The sequence below is a fragment of the Mastomys coucha genome, unplaced genomic scaffold (genome assembly GCF_008632895.1).
Source record: "Mastomys coucha isolate ucsf_1 unplaced genomic scaffold, UCSF_Mcou_1 pScaffold20, whole genome shotgun sequence".
In the NCBI taxonomy this organism is placed as follows: domain Eukaryota; kingdom Metazoa; phylum Chordata; class Mammalia; order Rodentia; family Muridae; genus Mastomys; species Mastomys coucha.
In genome coordinates, this window is record NW_022196903.1 from 90,888,528 (window position 1) to 90,906,886 (window position 18,359).

Sequence of the window (18,359 nt, forward strand, 5' to 3'; positions counted from 1 at the left end):
CTGCATGCCACTCCCCACTCCCCCAAACCCCAAGCACATTTTCCTATAACTGTCAGCTGTCAACTTGATTAGGTCTGGGGTCATCTGAGGGAATCTCAAATGGGGGGTGGGCAGTTTGTCCAGATTGGCTCGTCCTGTGAGGGATTTTTTTGGATTAATGATTGATATGAAGGGCCACTGCAGGCAGTACCAACTGGACGTAGGTAGGCCTGGGCTGTGTAAGAAAGCTGGTTAAGCATGAGTCAGAGTGAGTCAGCAAGTACAGTTCCTCCACGGTTCATGTCTCTGAGTTCCTGTCAAAAGTTTCTGCCCTGATTAATCTCAATGCTGTATTGTGATATGAAATGTAAATCAAAGTTGCTTCCTCAAGCTGCTTTTTTTTTCTTTATATATTTTCTTTATTTACATGTAAATTTCTCCTTTCCCAGTTTCCCCTCCAAAAAGCAAACAAACAAACAAACAAAAACAACAAGAACAAACCCCTGTTGCCTCCCCCCTCCCCATGCCTGCCACCCCACCCTCTCCCACTTATTGGCCCTGGCATTCCCCTACACTGGGGCACAGAACCTTCACAGGGCTGAGGTCCTCTCCTCCTATTGATGATCGAATTTGCAATCCTCTACTATACATATGCTGCCAGAACAATCAGACCCACCATGTGCAGTCCTTGGTTGGTGGTTGAGACCCTGGGAGCTCTGAGGGTACTAGTTAGTTCATATTGTTGTTTGTCCTAAGGGGCTGCAAACCCCTCAGCTCCATTGATCCTTTCTCTAACTCCTTCACTGGGGACCATGTACTCAGTTCAATGGATGGCTGTGAGCCTCTACATCTGTATTAGTCAGGTACTGTCAGAGTCTCTCGAACAACCCACAAACCACAAGAAACTCAAGAAGGAAGACCAAAAGGTGTACAGTGCATTCCTTCTTAAAAGGGGGAACCAAATACCCACGGAAGGAGTTGCAGAGATTAACTATGGAGCAGAGACTGAAGGAAGGACAAGCCAGCCTAAATATAGCTATCTCAAGTTGCTTTTTTTGTTATTTTCTAGCACAGCCACAGAAATCAAACTAGTATACATATGATTCGAAATAATTTTAACTGATAATCGATTTATTTTTACATTCTGACTGCAATTACCTCTCCCTCCTCTCCTCCCAGTCCTCCCCTCACCCATGTCCCCTCTTCTCTGCATCCACTCCTCCTCCCTTTCTCTTCAGAAAAGGGGAATCCTCCCATGGATATCAACTAGCCATGGCATATCAAGTTGAAGTAAGACTAGACATGCCTTCTCCTATTGAGGCTGGACCAAGGAACCCAGTAGAGGAAAGGGTCCCAGAGGCAGGCACGGGAGTCAGAGCCAGCCCTTATTCGGGCTGTTAGGAGTCCCACATGTAGACCTGTGCCTTCCTCTCAGCCTGGTGCAGGCTGATTCAGACCTTGCTCTGCCACAGTCAGCTAGCCCACCTAGGGTGGAGCCTTCCGACCTAGGAGAAGTCTATTGTCCTGACACTTCTGTACCTCCCTGAAAGAAGCCACTACCTGCTGACTTATGAACCTGCCTGCCTGACAAGTTCCTGACAACCAACAAGACTCTGATGAGGGAGGAGATCCTGGCATTGAGGGGGATGGGTCCCCTCCCTATATATACTCAGACTCCTAAGTAAACATTGGGCCTTGATCAGAACCTTGTCTTGATCTCGTATTTTATTCTTCTCTTGCCATCCTCCCATGTAGCCCCATCTCTCCATTCAGGGAACCTAGTTCATGTAGCCCGTGATGGCTACATAGAGCAAGCTACCCCACTGTAGTATATGTGCAGAGGACCTAGGTCCATCTTATGCATGCTCCCTGGTTTGTGGTCTAGTCTCTGTGAGCCCCCATGGGCCCAGGTTACTTGATTCTGTAGGTTTTCTTGTAGTATCCCTGATTCCTCTGGCTCCTACAATCCTTCCTCCCCCTCTTCTGCAAGATTCCCCAAACTCTGTAAGGTTGGACAACCATGGTCACAAAGTGTCTCAGCTTGAGGCCTTCTGACTTCTGAATTTCATGTTTGGTGATAAATGGTCCCAAAGTACCTATCTTTCAATCACCAATCTGGAGCACAAACTTGTGAAGACTAAATGAAGCAAACACTTTGTAAAGTGTTTGTCAACTTGATGGGATTTAGGACCTCTACAGAAACACATGTATGGATATGTCTACAGGGGCATTTCTAGAAAGGTTTAGCTGAAGAAAGATTTGGCCTGAATGTGAGTGGAATCCCAAACTGAATAAAAGGAAGAAAGCTGTTTGAGTATTTTGTAGTGAGAATTTTGGTTTCTTTTTTAGAAAAATACAGAAGTGTTATAGGAATATGTTTTTGTTTTAATCCCAAGTGTCCACAGAAGCGGACTATAATTTTCCTCTTGCCCTAGCAGGGACATGATTTTGCCAACTGCAGATAGTTTCTCCAAGTGTATGGCATTTGGAATTTTAGAGACTCTTGAAAGAACTTATAAATGCTAGTAGATCAGCCCCTCAGGGCAGCTGCTTGTGCTGGTGGTGCTGACTGCTGGCTGCTGGCTGCTGACTGCTGGCTGCTGGCTGCTGGCTGCTGGCTGCTGGCTGCTGGCTGCCGGCTGCCGGCTGCTGGCTGCTGGCTGCTGGCTGCTGTTGTGGTTTGTTGTAGTTTGACAAGTGATCAGGTACAAAGAGAGGAGAAGAAACTGGATATCTGAAACTGGATATCCTGACAGCAAAGATCAAACCTGCCCCAAGCAATTCGACACACCTAATCAGCAGGAAGTAGTCTAATGATATCAATGCCCCCTTTCCCCTCTAGCCTTCCTTCTATCTTACCCAGTGTTGGGGGATTGAAAGAGTGAAATAGGGTAGGAGAAGGGTGGAAGAAAAAGGAACCCACAAAGTAGCCAAAAAAGCTGGTTGCAGTATCTCTCCATCCCCCCTGAGGACACAATGTGGCCAGCAGCCACCTCATTCTCCTACCTTCCCCGCTGTGGTGCAAGAAATCCTCAGACTGTCATGCAAAACAGTCCCTTCATTTCTTAACTTGTTTTTGTCAGGAATCTTGTCACAGACAACAACTAACAAACAACTAACACCCACCTGAAAGGAGCTGCACCGGGTCATACCCACATAGACTCAACCTTAGCGCACCACCTACCCCTAACCAGTGTTTCTTAATGTTCTATAATTCTTAGGTTTCTTGCCACCAGTGAGGCCATCCATTTAGAGTTCTGTTCAAATAAAATAATAGCAGTGAGACCCATGATAACCTTGAAGACCAACATAAGGAAGAATTTAGCTTCTAAGTGGGACTAAAGTGTTAACATGCTACATACAGGATTTCAGCAGAGCTCAGATCCCAGCCAAACCCCCAAGCTCTCCAGAATGCATCCCCCCATCCCACAATAGCTTCTGAGGCTAGAATTATCTTGGGGGGCGCCAAGCACTTACCCTTGCCCCTTCACAAGATAAGGTGATAGTACCCAGTATGCACTTGCTGGCAGCCAAAGGTATTCTACACACATCCCCAGTCATCTTGAAAGATGTCCCCAAGTTCCCTCACTTGAAGAATGAAATCTTCCCCAACAGTGGGAGCCTGGCCTTCCTTCCTCCCAGACTCAGAAGTGTAGGATGAAGTCTCACAGCCTTTATACAGACACCAGATGCTATTTGGAAGGGCTTGACTGCCATCTTGTGGCCGCTAAGTACACATGCCCACAGTGAGCAAAAACAGCAAATGCTCAATTCAGCTGAATTTTTTGGCTAAGAATAAAGACCTCCTCTTTTTCTTTTTCTTTCTTTTTCTTTTTTTCAGAAGAAAAACGTAGCCTTTATTTTTCCATTGAAAGCACCATCCTGGTCGACTCAAGACCTCATCTTTTGACGTGCCTAGAGGGAAGTGGCCCTCAAGTGTTCTGGCAACATCCCATGCTTGAGGGAGGTTGGAATGTTTTGCTGTTAGTGGTGTTTTTGAGACAAGAGCCTCATGTAGCTCAGACTGGCCTCAAAGCGAGTATCTGAAGCTGACCGTAAACTTGAACACAGCATCTGAACACTGGAATTACAGGTGACAAACTCTTTACCAATAGAATTACATTCCTAGCCTCACCCAAGGAAGTTGTTTTAAATGATTGGTTTCATTCCAGGACAGTTGTGACGGTCACTGTCATTAACACATCCAGATTCAGAATAACAATAGAAACACCCCTGTGTCTACCTCGGTTTCTAGGAGGTTTAACTGAGCTCAGAAGCCTGAGTGGGCAACGCCATTCCACACTTGGGCCCCAGGCTGAGTAGAGAGGAGAAAGCAAGCTGAGTAGTCCTCATCGTGTGAGCTTCCTAACTGTGCACCCAGTGTGACAGCTGCCTCAGAGCCCTACTGCCATGACACTTCAGCCATGAGGGACTGTATCCTTGAACTCCGGGCCAACATCAGTCTTTGCTGTTTCCTTCCTTAAGTTGCCTTTGTATGGTATTTTGACACAGTAATGAGGAATGAGATTAATGCAGCCATCCCACCTGAGCTGATTGACAGGCTTCCAGTGGAAAAAAACACATTTTTCTATGTTCCCTGTGTTCAAAGAAAACTACTTGGTAATTGTAAGAAGCCTAAGGACATCTTTCCCTATGCTCTATGGTCTCCATTAACTACCCCCACCACCATGTCCTCACCTACATGTAAACATCCCTAATAAAATCTCTTCACAAAGAACCCCCCCTCCACCCACCTCTCTGTGGTTGGCTGGGTGGCTTTGGGTACATTTCTTACCCTTTCTACTCTCTGTTTAAACTTATAGGAGAATTATTATTTTGACTTCAGAAACATTGTAGGAATGGAGAGTTAACTGATAACACTCAACAGAACCCAAGTATAACCCCCAACACTTGAAATAATTACCCTCTAAAATAAGAACTGTCCTGACCCTTAACAATCTATAGTTTGAAGTTTATGGTGTTATCTAGAAGTGTCTCTTTTTAAAATAATAAATAAATAAATAAATAAATAAATAAATAAATAAATAAATAAGAAAGCTACATGTAATAAAGGCTCTAAAATCAAACTTGCAGATGGCCAGAAGCTGATGGGAGAATGAGACCAGCCCTCCCCTGGCTGCAGATATTGTGCAGTGTATCTTGCCTTCTCCCTGCAGACAGGCTCTCAGCCTCCAGGTTGTAGGGGATACTGGTGGATTCTAGCAGCATGTTCTCCTGAAAACTGCCCCCATCTGAAGATAATTGCCCTGGTCAAGGTTCCTTATTTTCCCCTTTAATGGCTCCAACAAAGCCGCACTCCTGTATCCATTGGGACTTCTCTGAAAGAGCCTATGTACCACAATGCCCCTAAAGATGTCCCTCTACTAAACTCCAGGTGATGCTTTACCCTACCCAGACACTGGCTTTTTGTGAACCTCATGCTTCTTCGCTTATACTGATTGTGAGAATCCTCCCGCAATAAACCATGAGCTTGCAACCCTTCACTCCAGAGACTGTTATCCAGCGAACTTGACCTGTCTGCTACCTGCTTTCAGTATAAAAGCATGTGTTACACTGTCCAAGGAGAAACCAGATCTTTACTCCTTTGTATAGATCCATTTGGTGATCTATGACTCATCAGAATGAAAAGACAAGAGCCTTGCCATCCACATGTGGCATTATCCTTTTAGGAACTTCTGACTCTCCATAAAGGAGAGTCACTGGCTGGTCCTCAAACTCAGCACATAGGCTCTGCCTCAAGACTTTTGCATTTGGCCTTCTGTGGTTTGGATATATTCTTTATCAGATCATCTTCTTACCTCCATCACTCACCCCCTTCTAGTCTTCTAGTCAACTGTCCCCCGCCTGATGAGAACTTAAGCCGACTAGTCTCCACTTACATCTTTCTTACTTTGGCTTTCTCCGTGACGGTACCAGGATCTGGAACACTGTGCTTTCCTCTATCAATGTTGCTCAATGCCCATCTGCACTACCAAAACCTAAGTTCCTTAAAACTAAGCTGCCTTCCCCGAGGTCACTGGAAGTAACTGGTACACAGCAGCAGGGCTGGCTCAACACTGACTGCATGAGCAATCAGAGAGGTGGTGCTGAATGACAAGGCCTGGAGCTTTCCGGGCATCACTTAATAGCATCTAATTTACTTTTAAAAAAAAATGATTTCTTTTTTAGACAGCATTTTTCAATGTAGCCTTGGCAGTCCTGGAACTCACTCTGTAGACCAGGCTCGCCTGAAATTCATAGTGAGTTTCCTGCTTCTGCCTTCTGAGTGTTAGGATTAAAGGCATGCACCACTATCACCACCCACTTAATGATTTATTTTTGTTGTATGTGTGTTAGTGTTTTGCTTGCATGTATATCTGTGTGAGGATGTTGGACCCTCTGGAACTGAAATTGCAGATAGTTGTAAGCTGCTATGTGGGTGCTGGGAATTGAACCTAAGTCCTCTGGAAGAACAGCCTGCACTTTAACCACTGAGCCATCTCTCCAGCCCCTGACTTGCTCTTGAAAGCAAAAGCCATTGTCCTCCTATTACTTTGGTGAGGTTTGTGCAGGGCCACATTTGTGGAATCATCAGATAACACAATTGCTAAGTAAATGTAAGATATAATTTTTGATTACACTGAATCCTTCATCAGTGAGCTAATTATTTTTTTTAATCATGTGCAAGCCACCAGATTATTTTTAAAGCAGGAGTGTGACATTCAGACACAGAAAATCCTGAAGATGTTCAGATATTTAAATGAAATATAGAAAACTTTATTCCAAAGCTACGCCCAAAATGTACAGGCTTAATAAAAAAAAGGGCCATATCTACATTTTAAATTTTACAACAATTTGCAGATCTTTTGCTCCCACAGAAAGTCTGATAAAAAAGTTAATCCCATTAATTAAAATTTTAAATGACTGTCTTTATAGAAAGTATATTCTAAATGCAAAATATTCAAATACAGTTTCAGTATGAAACCTGTCTCAGTTTCTGGAGTCCTCGGTAGTCTGTGAAAGCATAGGCCCCTGTCCTGCTTGAAATGAGGTAAGAGGATGGTTTTCCAGAGCAAGCTTCGGATGTTTATCCTTGATGACCCAGGCAACACGATCCTTCCACTCCCCTTCCTGTGGAACACCCCCTGCTCCCCCTGCCTGCCTAGGATTCTGCACCCAGAACAGCAGCAAACCTGTCATTTAACAACTTCTAATGTTACAATTTTTGCCAAACAATTTTATGACCCAAAGAGAAATCCTGCCTATAGAGGGCCACTATTTCCTTGAAAGGTATTTTAATAAATAAACTCTACAAGTCGTTTAGCAGGCCCTGAAAGCAAAAGACAGCAAACTTCTAAGGAGGCATTAGTTAGCTGTATTTTTGTAGGTCGCTTCTCTGAATTTAAAAATGAAGTCCTTGGCTGCGATTTGCTAAGTGCATTGTAAAACTTAAAAGTAGCTTCTAAATGAGACACCTCAAATGTTAATAAGACGCAAGCGTCACACTGTATAATAGAACAAACCCATGGTTTCTGACTGCTGAGCTATATGCTCCACAGTAAGAAATAAAGCCAGTCCAGAGGAAGCCTGCTGTTAGGCACCCTGTTTGCCCAGGGCCGCTTTCTTGGGGCTTTTGTTTTGATTGGATAATTCACAGATCTACTGTGTTTTTAAGTCTTACTTTAAAAACAAAAACAAAAACAAATAAACAGGGCAAGTGTCTTCTCTTCAGTGGCTACTTGGCAGTGTTTTACAAAGACCAGGGTTACTTCCATGCTGCCAGAGGTAGATACACACAGCTGTGTGTGCTCACAAACACTTGTCAGATGGAAACTAAGACTTCATGCCAAGTCAGCATGAATGTTCTCCATGCCTGCAGGGTCAGTGGAGATGGGACTGCGGAATGGGTTCTTATCAATACCGCCGTTACATTTGGGAAGACCATGATCGAAATGAGATATAGAAACATAAACTAATAAATACAACAGCATGATCTTTTTCAGGCTCTTGACGCACGGAACCTGGAGTTGACTAATCACTGGTCTGTAACACACTCTTATAGCTTTGTCCTGAGAATCACAGACTTAGGTGTGTGTGTGTGTGTGTGTGTGTGTGTGTGTGTGTGTGTGTGTGTGTGTGTTGCTGGGGATTAAACCCAGAGGCCCATGCATGCAAGGCCAGCATTCTACACTAAGCCATGTCCCCAGGCCCTACAACCATATTTAAGAACATACAATGGCAAATAACAACAGTTCTGAGTTTATCCAAGTAGATAAACAAGAAGCTGTGACACTCTGGAATTACAATCACATTACAGTTAACAAACACACATATCCATCCTGAAGCCGCCGAAGTTGACAACTTTGGTATCCCAACAGGAAAGCTCTGCCGCACCAATGGGTATATGCCCAACTTTGAACTATGAAAGTAACATTTTTCAGTGCAAAAAAAATACATATATACTTTTGATAAATAGCAAAGACACAATAACCACGTGGAAGACCTAAAGTCTCCTGAAGGTGTGCTTTCATATAAAAAGTAATTCTGTAGACAGGCATGGTGGGGCATACCTGGAAGGTGAGCGCTCAGTTGGCTCAAGATAAAGGACCATTAGTTCAAGGCCAGCCTGAGCTATATTCAGAAGTAGAAAGTCATGTGTCATCTTACAGTAGGATATGACAGGTTGTTTTGCTCCTCTGATTGTGAGAGCGAATGTGAGAATTCTGTATGTGAGAGTGTTTCTACACCCTCTTGTAAACAAACTCCACATTCTATAGTTCATCGTGGTTCTTCTTAAATGGCCACTGCGGGTGCTGCAGTACATGTTCTGCAGCCTGAAGGACGAGGTACATGAATTCTTCTACATCAAAAGAGTAGTTGGTAAACTTCGGGTGTTCCCCCAGAGTTGGATGATGCCCCTGCGGAAACAAACCAGAACAAAATCCTGACGTCATCGAGGATGTGTCTTTTCCATAGACATAAACTCATTTTCCTTTGGCTAAAGCAGCTATTTCAACTTATGCTGTACAACACGGGCTGGCAAGCTTTTTCCACAGAGGTCCCAAAGATAGTTTCAGCTCTACCAACCATCTGCTCTCAGTCACAGATGCTCTGCCAAGGAAATGCATAAGGAAGCCCAGACAACACTGCAAGCAAATGTGGCGGTTCCCAATAAAACTTTATTTACAACAACAATTGGTGGGCCAGATTTGTACCATTAAAGCTACTGTTTGCTGATGGCTGCTATATATAAACTGATGTAAGCTGCTTTAACGACGTTGAGGCTTTCTCTAATTTGCAAATATAAAATACACCTTGGTATTCAAGAGACAAACAGAGGCTCAGCGATGGCTTGCATTTTAATAACTGGACTCCAAACCATTTGAATGAATATTACCTTATCTTGAGGAAACACTTTGCTGGGCTTCTGCCAGGTGATGTAGTGGACGCCTCTGAGCCTGGCCAGGTCTAAATAACAGCGCTCATCTTCACAGTTGTACCTAAGGACACAAGGGTGTCACACATGACATGAGGCCTTTGTCCAGGGGGATGCCTCGTGCATACCATTCTATGGGGGAAAACATCCACTTCCCAAATATGGTCTTACTAAATAAAGGTTTTGTAAATAACAAACAGAAGAGGGATCATCTCACACACATTCTCAGGGCTGGGAGACAGCGTGCTGCAGTAGGGCTGGGCTAGCATGCATGAGGCCCTGGGTTGGAGAGCAGCCCAAAAGCGAGTTATATGAATACTATCAATACCTTGCCTTAATTTTTAAAAACCAGAGTAAGACTGAGGAGTGGGTACCTTATTCAATAAGTCCTACTGCCTGTGAATTGGAGACTGTCTTGTAAGATATTATCTTTACATACATGGAAAGTACATGTCACCTCTCTATATACAGGGAGGTGATACATCAAAGGTTATGCAGCTGCTTAAGGAAGTAAGCAAAAATCCCACCCCAGGTCTGTTGGGGCTCCCATATCTCACCTAGACCACCCCCCTCCTTTTCTCCTTTCTTTCACCCTCCCCTCTCTAGGACAAATGAATTAAGACAGAATTCACAATTACCTTCTACCTCACAAACAGCTTGAAAATGTTGTGCCAAGTATCAGAATTTGTAACAACCTTTCCTTGGATAGTCTCCTTATGGATTCAAGCCCCCCAAGCCCCCCATCTCTGCCTCAGACATGCTGGGTAAGCAATCCTCTGGAGATAGGGCCTTCGCTACCCCTGCCAGCACCACCCTGCTCTCTGACTGCAGGGAGGGAGATGCTCAGAGTTGAGGCAGTGATGAACTGAGTTGGGAAACCACAGAATCCCATCCTGCAGCCTTGAGGCTGTAAGGATGGAGGGAGGGAGCCCTGCTTCCTAAGAGCACTGGCAGACCTCAGACCTTTTAGCTCCAGGTGGCTCTTCTTTCCAGACACCACCATGATGTAGCTTGACGGTAGGATATCAGGCTTTCTCATGCCCGGGCCGAGCCTCTTAGCTCAGATCCTGGCTCCTAATCTTTCCATGGAAAGCTGCCACCCATACTCACAGCTCGAACACAGCAGCCCAGTCGGGAAGGAAGAGTAAGTGGGTAAGGCCAGCTCCGTGCATGCCAATAAATATGTCCGTGTTGTGCGTGATCCTGAGCTGATCTAGAAACCCGAGTTCTCTGCAATACAAGGACCACACAAGAAGGGTGGGACAAAGGGAGCTGGTCCATGATCCACAGAGATAGTATGTATTTGTGTCACGCTCCACGTCTGCACTGTCGTGACAACTTCGAGGCACTATAGCATTTAATTATTCAGTCAGTGTTGAGCACAACAAACTATTATTTCTGTTTTTCAAGGTAACGTATAATAAGAAAGTCATGACGCATGATATCAACACAATTACAAAAAAATAATATAATCCAAATAAAAGGTGCCATTCAAATACAGGCAAATAATACTGCAGGGCAAAGCTCCTAGCAACAGGCCCCACCCTCCAGGCTCCCCGGAAAAGGGAAATGAGCAAATGTTAACAAGATAGTAGGATAGTCCAAGCTGAAAACTACTTCCTCCTGTGCCAGTGGAAGAAGCCTCCATAGCACAGCGGATTGTGTAAACCAGGAGCTTTGTATCTTCAGAGCACGGCTGCCTGTGTAAGGTGAGAGGAAGCTGGTGGAGCCTAACAGCAGGCCCTAACATGCAATGACTGACAGCTTCGCATTTCTCTGACCTCAGCACAAGAGGCACACTGTCCACCATACCGGGTTCCCAGCCATGAAGCCCAGTGGCCTGCTTATGGATTCATCCCATTAGGAACTAGGGGTTGATGAGTGAGTGGCAGCAGGCCCAAGCTTATTTAGATGCAGGAAGTGTATCTATGGCAGGTACCCCTCTGCAGTGCATGCATGCATGCATGTGTGTGCATGTACGCATGCTTGTGTGTGTGTGCATGTGTATGTGCATTTCTGTGTGTGTATGTATAATATAGGAAAAAACTATCAACAGTCATAAATTGGATTACAGGTGGATGAAGGATAGAAAGAAAATTTCACTTTTTCTTTGTATTATTTTGTGGGAGCTTTCTTTTTGAAATTTTACAATTAGATTTATTCATTTTATTTGATGCACATGTTTGGCCTGCATGTATGTCTGTGTACCATACTTGTGTTTGGTGCCCCCAGAGGTCAGGAAAGGGCATTGGAGCCTTTGGAAGTGTAATAAACAGCTGCTTCACCACCATGCTGGGTGCTCTGCAAGAGCAATAAGTGCTCTTAACCACTGACCATCTTTCCAGCCCGCTTTGCTCTTCTTTATATTGATAAACATTTTCTACATGGAGCATCTACTTCTACACAGAGCCATTGCAGTGTGACTGTTCTCAAACCAACAGGAGTACATATCAGTGAGAGGCATATTCTTCCTTTCTTTTTCTTTTTCTTTCTCTCTCTTTCTCTTTCTTTCTCCCTCCCTCTTTCTTTCTCTGTCTTTCTTCCTTCCTTTCTTTCTCTCTCTCTCTCTTTCTTTCTTTCTTTCTTTCTTTCTTTCTTTCTTTCTTTCTTTCTTTCTTTCTTTTTTTTTCTTTTTAGAGACAGGGTTTAACTGTGTTACCCAGACTGCCCTAGAACTCGCTTTGTAGGCCAGGCTGAGCTTGAACCCCAAGATATCTGCCTCCTGAGTACTGGGATTAAAGGTATGTACCACCACTGCGTGGCAGCATGTTCTCTTTCCAAGCCTTTTGGTCCCACCAGAATTTAAAAAGATATAAATACTTTGTAATTTTTTTCCTTTTTAAAATCTAAATTATATTATTAAATTCAAAGCTGAAACCCATTAGATTAAGCCACATATTTTTCCATATATATGTGTATATATATATATATACATATATGTATATACTTGTATATGAGGGTATATATATATATGTATATATGTGTGTGTGTGTGTGTGTGTGTGTGTGTACATGTTCAAATTTAATACTAGCAGCAAACTTTTAAAAATTCAGAAATTTCAAACAAAAATCTGGATTCATGATTTCTCCAGAATAATTAGATTTTACCAGTACAGGAGACCTCAGAAAGCTCAGCAGCTCCCCTGAACTCGAGGCCTCCGTCATCCCTGTTTTGTTTAATGACTGTCTGAGTGTCACTTCTTGGTCTACGAGGGTCAGCGTGCCCACTGCAAAAATGCTCTGTACCCACCAGTGAATGCTTCAGACTGGAGGTGAAGGAGGCGCCTGCCTGGGCCCCGGCTTACCTGTATTTGTAATCAACCACCCGAACTTCAAACGTGGATACTGTTTTCAGTGCATTTACCAGCTAGAAAAAAAAAGAACACACAGAATGATTCTTCCTTCTTTTCTGCTTTTCTTTAGAAATCCTAAAGTTCATTGTTTAAATTAAAACTTGCCCTGGAGCCAGACACATCTGTTTTGTGTGCATGTGTGTGTGTGTGTGTGTGTGTGTGTGTGTGTGTGTGTGTGTGTGCACTCTACCTGTGTTCATGCATACAGAAGCCAGAGAACATCAGGAGTTTTCTTCTATCATTTTCCATTTCATTGAGTTTTTTTGTTTAATTTGTGGTGTATGTTTATGTGTGTATGTATGGGTGTAGTGTGTGCATGCATGTGTGTGTGTTCACGCTCCCTGTGTTCATGCATACAGAAGCCAGAGAACATCAGGAGTCTTCTTCTATCATTTTCCATTTCATTGAGTTTTTTTGTTTAATTTGTGGTATATGTTTATGTGTGTATTATGGGTGTAGTTTGTGCATGCATGTATGTGTACATGTGTGTGTGTGTGTGTGTGTGTGTGTGTGTGTGTGTGCATGCTACCTGTGTTCATGCATACAGAAGCCAGAGGACATCAGGAGTCTTCCTCTATCAGTTTCCATTTCATTGGTTTTTTTTGTTTAATTTGTGGTGTGTGTTTATGTGTATATGTATGGGTGTAGTGTGTGCGTGCATGTGTGTGTGTGTGTATGTGTGTGTGTGTGTGTGTGTGGGTATGTGTGGGTGTGTGTGTTGTACATGTCAGTGTGGCTCTGTGAACATGTGCTTTCAGGTGTACATATATTTGGAGGCCCAAGGTCAATACCAGGTGTCTCCTCCACGGTTCTTATCTGCATTTTCTGAGACAATACAAATTAAGAACTCTCCCTGAGGGCTGGTGAGATGGCTCAGTGGGTAAGAGCACTGACTGCTCTTCTGAAGGTCCTGAGTTCAAATCCTAGCAACCACATGGTGGCTTACAACCATCCATAATGAGATCTGACGCTCCCTTCTCATGCATCTGAAGACAAGTACAGTGTACTTATGTATAATAATAAATAAATCTTTGGAAGAAAAAAAAAAAAGGAACTCTCCCTGAACAGAAGCTCCAGTTTACTTAGACTGGTCAGTGAACTTTGGAGCTTATCCTGCTGCCCACCCTACCTCCTGATCCCCATGTGGAGAAGGCCACCACCCTCGGCTTTGTACGTGGGTTCTGGGGATCCAGACTCAGGTCCTCATGCCTACACAGCAGGTACCTTGTCATTGAGCCATTTTTCTAGACCCTTCCTTTTAATATTCTGAGACAGGCTCTCTCACCGAACCTGAAGCTCACTGCTCTGGGTAGACTGTCTGGCCAATGAGCTTCTAGGATCTGCATGCTGCTGTTCCCTAATACACACATGCAGCCGTGCCTGGCTCCTAAGTCAGTGCTGGAGATCTGAACTCAGATCCTCTTGCTTTCACAACAAGCCCCCTTACCCACTGAGCCATCTCCCCGACTCCTAACGTTTCTTAATTTTTTGCAGATAAAAATTTGTATGCATTACATGTCATTTATGTCTATCATTTTAGACCTTATTTAAATTCAAAGGCTGACCAACCATATCTCTTGAATTCCTCACCCTATTTCTTATCATTTCAGAGCACCCGGTGCTTTGAGGATGAGGGGACACAATGCTCCTGACACTCTGCTGACATAGCTCTTTCTGTCCATTGTCTCATCTCGAACAAACTACTAGGACTTTGGGCCCCATTCTTTGAAAATATTAAAGTTTTGGCAGAAAAAAAAATCCTATTTCTATGTAATTTCTAAAATCCCTTTTGGCTCATATTCTGGCAGGCAGAAAGTAACAGAGCATGAGCAATGTGCTGTCCAAGTAGCACCCTGATTCTGAAAGTCGCTGACGCTGATAGTTGGCATCTCTACCAGGCAACCCTACACAACAACAACAACATCAATGGTTACAAAATGCCTTGATCTAGACTTGGTTCAATCCCTGGCAAAGAAAGAGAGAGAAGGAGAGAGGAAGGGAGGGGGAGAACCACACCCTGTGCTTCTGACCACACAATCTCTAACCTTAAGCAGTGCATCTGAACCACTGAATGAAATCTAATTGCTGACGCCATTTTATACACATGTATGCACAACTGGACAACACACGGGCAGTCAGAACATTGAAGTGTTTCTCTACGGTCACTTTTCAACCAAGAGAGAACTAATTAGGTAGCATGGCCCTTCTTTATTTAATAAGGCAGACTCACATCAAAGAAATCACACGTGCCTACAAGTCCCGGAGTGTGTCCTTTCTGTAACTTCCAGCCACACAGCATTATCTCAACAAACCTTCTACTAGGGTAAGTTTAACCAGACCTCCTGGAAGCCAGACTGTATTCCTGAGGCTGAGGCAGTAGGATTGGGAGTTTGAGACCAGCCAGGCCTACATAATGAGTTCAAAGTGAGCCTGGGCTATATATACACCTGAGTCTTATTCTCTGTTCACTGGTCAAAATATAGTCAAAGAACCACTGCCATCGTTGTGCATACCCATCGGAATCCATGTCCTGTCTTAAAGGACGAGCAACACGCTCTTGGGCTTGCCATTGGAAGCAGCGTTTGTACAGTCTGCCCATGGATTCTGAAAGTATCAGACCTGCCCTATAGCAGGCGCTGGCGCTGGGCCTTTCCCTGAACTTTCTTCCCCCTGGTTTGCTGCTATTCCCTGGCCTGCCCTTTCCTGATAGCCTGGGCTCATAGGCACACTCAACCTCCTCTTGCATCTGTCTTCTGTGAGAGGGCTAACAGTGAAGAACAGTCTCACTGTCTAGGCTCCCTTGATTATTTGTCTGGGAAATATATGATTTTGTGCTGCTGAAATGAATGGAAATGTATGATTTTGTGCTGCTGAAATGAATTGAATGCCCAGGAGCAGTTTCTGAGACAATCACCCACTCAAGCCGACGGAACCCCTTTCAATTGTATGTGATGCCAGATGCTACGGAAATACCAAGTAACACCAATCATCTCTCAAAAGGCGTGCTTGCATGTTGTTACTAGTTTGCCGGGAGGGAGAATTTTCATCCTTCTGTTACAGTCCAGACAAGACTCGCAGTTTTGTTTGGCTTTGGTTTTGCCCATATTAGAGCTGATGTAGGTGAACATTTACAGCAAAGGAGGTCTGGGTGGGTTGGGAGGTTGGAGAAGCTAAAAGCCAGTAGTTTCAGTAGGCTCAGGCCATTACGTATCTCTAGAAACTAATAGTTTCAAATAAAAATGTCTACTGCAATATAAAACAGAAAGAGAGAGAAAGGGGGAAGTAGGGAGGGAGAGAGAGAGAACATTAGCCAAGGAAGGCAAAGTCACTGTTAAAAGTTCATACCAAAACACTGACCTCATTTTGGTTTAGGATTTTCCGGTATTCTGTGCTGCGTGCAAGAATGGTAACTCGAACTTTGCCATCCTGTGATCAAAATGAAAACTTGGAATAATATTGGATATGCTCAGACAAAAAAAAGAAAAAGACAACACGAATCTCAAATGATATTACCCAGAGAGGTGAAACTTACTAAGGAGACATGGAGAATAGTAGCCTGACTTCTTAACCATTATCCATCATCTCAAGAAATAAACATATATATCTACTTTATAAGAAAATACATCTCTACAATGAATTCTTACTCAACTATACAGAGTCAAAACATGTCATATTGCAGTATAGAGAGAAACGGAAGGCATTATGTTAACCTAAGTCAGGCACATGCTATCCCTCAGATATAGAAGCTAAAGGAGCTGATCTCATAGGTGTATACAAGAAAATACTGGAAAATACGATAGACTGGTAGATAGTGGACACTGGGAAGGAAAGAAATGAGGTGGTCACTAGATTCACTTTACAGATATAGGAGAATTGGGATTTGCTGTCAAAATCACTGTAGTGTTAATAGGCTTGACAATGGTATATTATTTCTAACAAAGGTAAGAGAAAAAAGATTCCCATAACAAAGACATGATTGATGCTTGAGGTGACACACTGTGTCATGTGTCAAACTGTCATGTGTCACACTGCACCCTAGAAATGTGTGCTATTGTATGTTGATTATGAATACATACAAGTGTATCCACTTCAGCCATGGAAGACAAAACTACTACTTCTTTGTGGGCTGGTGGGTGGATTGTTGTTAGCAGAGATTACATGAGTTCAATGGGAAAAGTAGGGAGCTATGGGTAAAGAAATAGACACTGGACAAGGAGAATAAAGGGTATTCTTACAGTAACCTTTGGCTTATCTTTGGTGGCTATTGACTCCTGAATTCAGAGGACTACAGATTCAGCAATGTTATCATACTATAAACACTGCCTCCTGCTTATTTGTTTATCTACAAAGGTGGCTTTAGAGATGAAAACTCAAGCCTACCTCAGAACCCATAACATATCCATTACCTTGGGTCCCTCTTGAGTGATATTCAGCCTATGCAGCACATGCTGGGAGAAGGCCCTGAATAATCCAGTATTCTGACAGCCAGAGATCTAAAACAAAAGCACCAGTTCACATGACAGCAAACACTCCCGCACTGGGATTTCAGATGATCTTGAGAAACATAAGGCTGTCTTCGATGCTTACCAGAGGAGTGTTATAGAACAGCCCGTACCGCATGCGGGGCAGCAAGGAAAACACGGCTTCTTTAAAACACACCTAAGAAGGAAGGCAGTTCAGAAGATAGCACAGCAAGGTGAGAGCCCTTCATAGGATGCCACGGCAAGCTGTGCACACTTCATAGGGTAGACAGCACAGTAAGGTGTGTGCCCCTTACAGGACAGACACCACCACAGTAAGGTGTGTACCTTCAAGCCAAAACAGCAGCCCTCATTTTACAAAGTAAGCCTTTCGAAGGTTTTAAGGTTTACTCACAAGAATTCTAGCTACAAAAAAATCACCACCACCAACAACAAAAAGCAAAAAAGCAAAAAAAAAAATATCAAAAAGTCAGAACCAATGGTAACAGCCAAGAGAAACTCAAATTAAATCTTTACTATATGAGTTAGTCACTTGCACTTGACAGTCATTTAAAGACATTTTTACTAGGTTTCCAGTACCTTTTTGGAATCGTAGGTTTTCAAATGTATGACATCATAGTCAGTAAACACTTTCCAGGTATCGGAGAAGAGGTCACCGTATCCATAAGAGCTCTGAAGGGAGAAACACCAAGTTAGTGCCACAAGAGGATGCTTAAAAGGACCCATGCATATGACACCATTTGTACACATGATAATATGATCGCACACATGATAATATGATCGCTAAGCCAAGTGCATCACCATAAGTAGATTGCATTTGGAAGGAAATTCCAAAGCGAGAAAATAGCTTGAAAGCTCAAACATCAAATGAATATCCTCCCTGTTGAATAATGAATCACATGACAATACCCCATTCAGGTTAATAACATCACTCGTTATTACACAACAACCTATAATGCTAACAATATCTGGGATGCTTGCAGTCCCAGGCATTGTTGTAAGCACTATTGATTATTAATTCATCAAACAACCCTGCAGTTCTAATGAGCTAGCTGATGTCCTCGTCCTAAATTTATACACAAGGAAACTGTATATAAATTCAACTAGTTTG

At 43.3% G+C, this 18,359-nt stretch overlaps 1 protein-coding gene across 6 annotated transcripts in view; it reads right to left on the reverse strand.

The window, feature by feature from the left end:
* Positions 1-7,371: 7,371 nt before the first annotated feature.
* The window catches only part of Eogt (EGF domain specific O-linked N-acetylglucosamine transferase), a 31,090-nt gene continuing 20,102 nt past the window's right edge, over positions 7,372-18,359 (reverse strand). For all 6 annotated transcript variants that reach the window (XM_031382687.1, XM_031382688.1, XM_031382691.1 and 3 more), the window contains 8 exons: positions 17,828-17,920; positions 17,355-17,426; positions 17,174-17,260; positions 16,125-16,193; positions 12,720-12,781; positions 10,526-10,645; positions 9,377-9,479; positions 7,372-8,897 (listed from right to left, as the gene is read on the reverse strand). In XM_031382687.1, the coding sequence (XP_031238547.1) occupies positions 8,751-8,897; positions 9,377-9,479; positions 10,526-10,645; positions 12,720-12,781; positions 16,125-16,193; positions 17,174-17,260; positions 17,355-17,426; positions 17,828-17,920 (753 nt within the window). In that variant the 3' untranslated portion in view covers positions 7,372-8,750. The remainder of the gene's footprint in view (positions 8,898-9,376; positions 9,480-10,525; positions 10,646-12,719; positions 12,782-16,124; positions 16,194-17,173; positions 17,261-17,354; positions 17,427-17,827; positions 17,921-18,359) is intronic.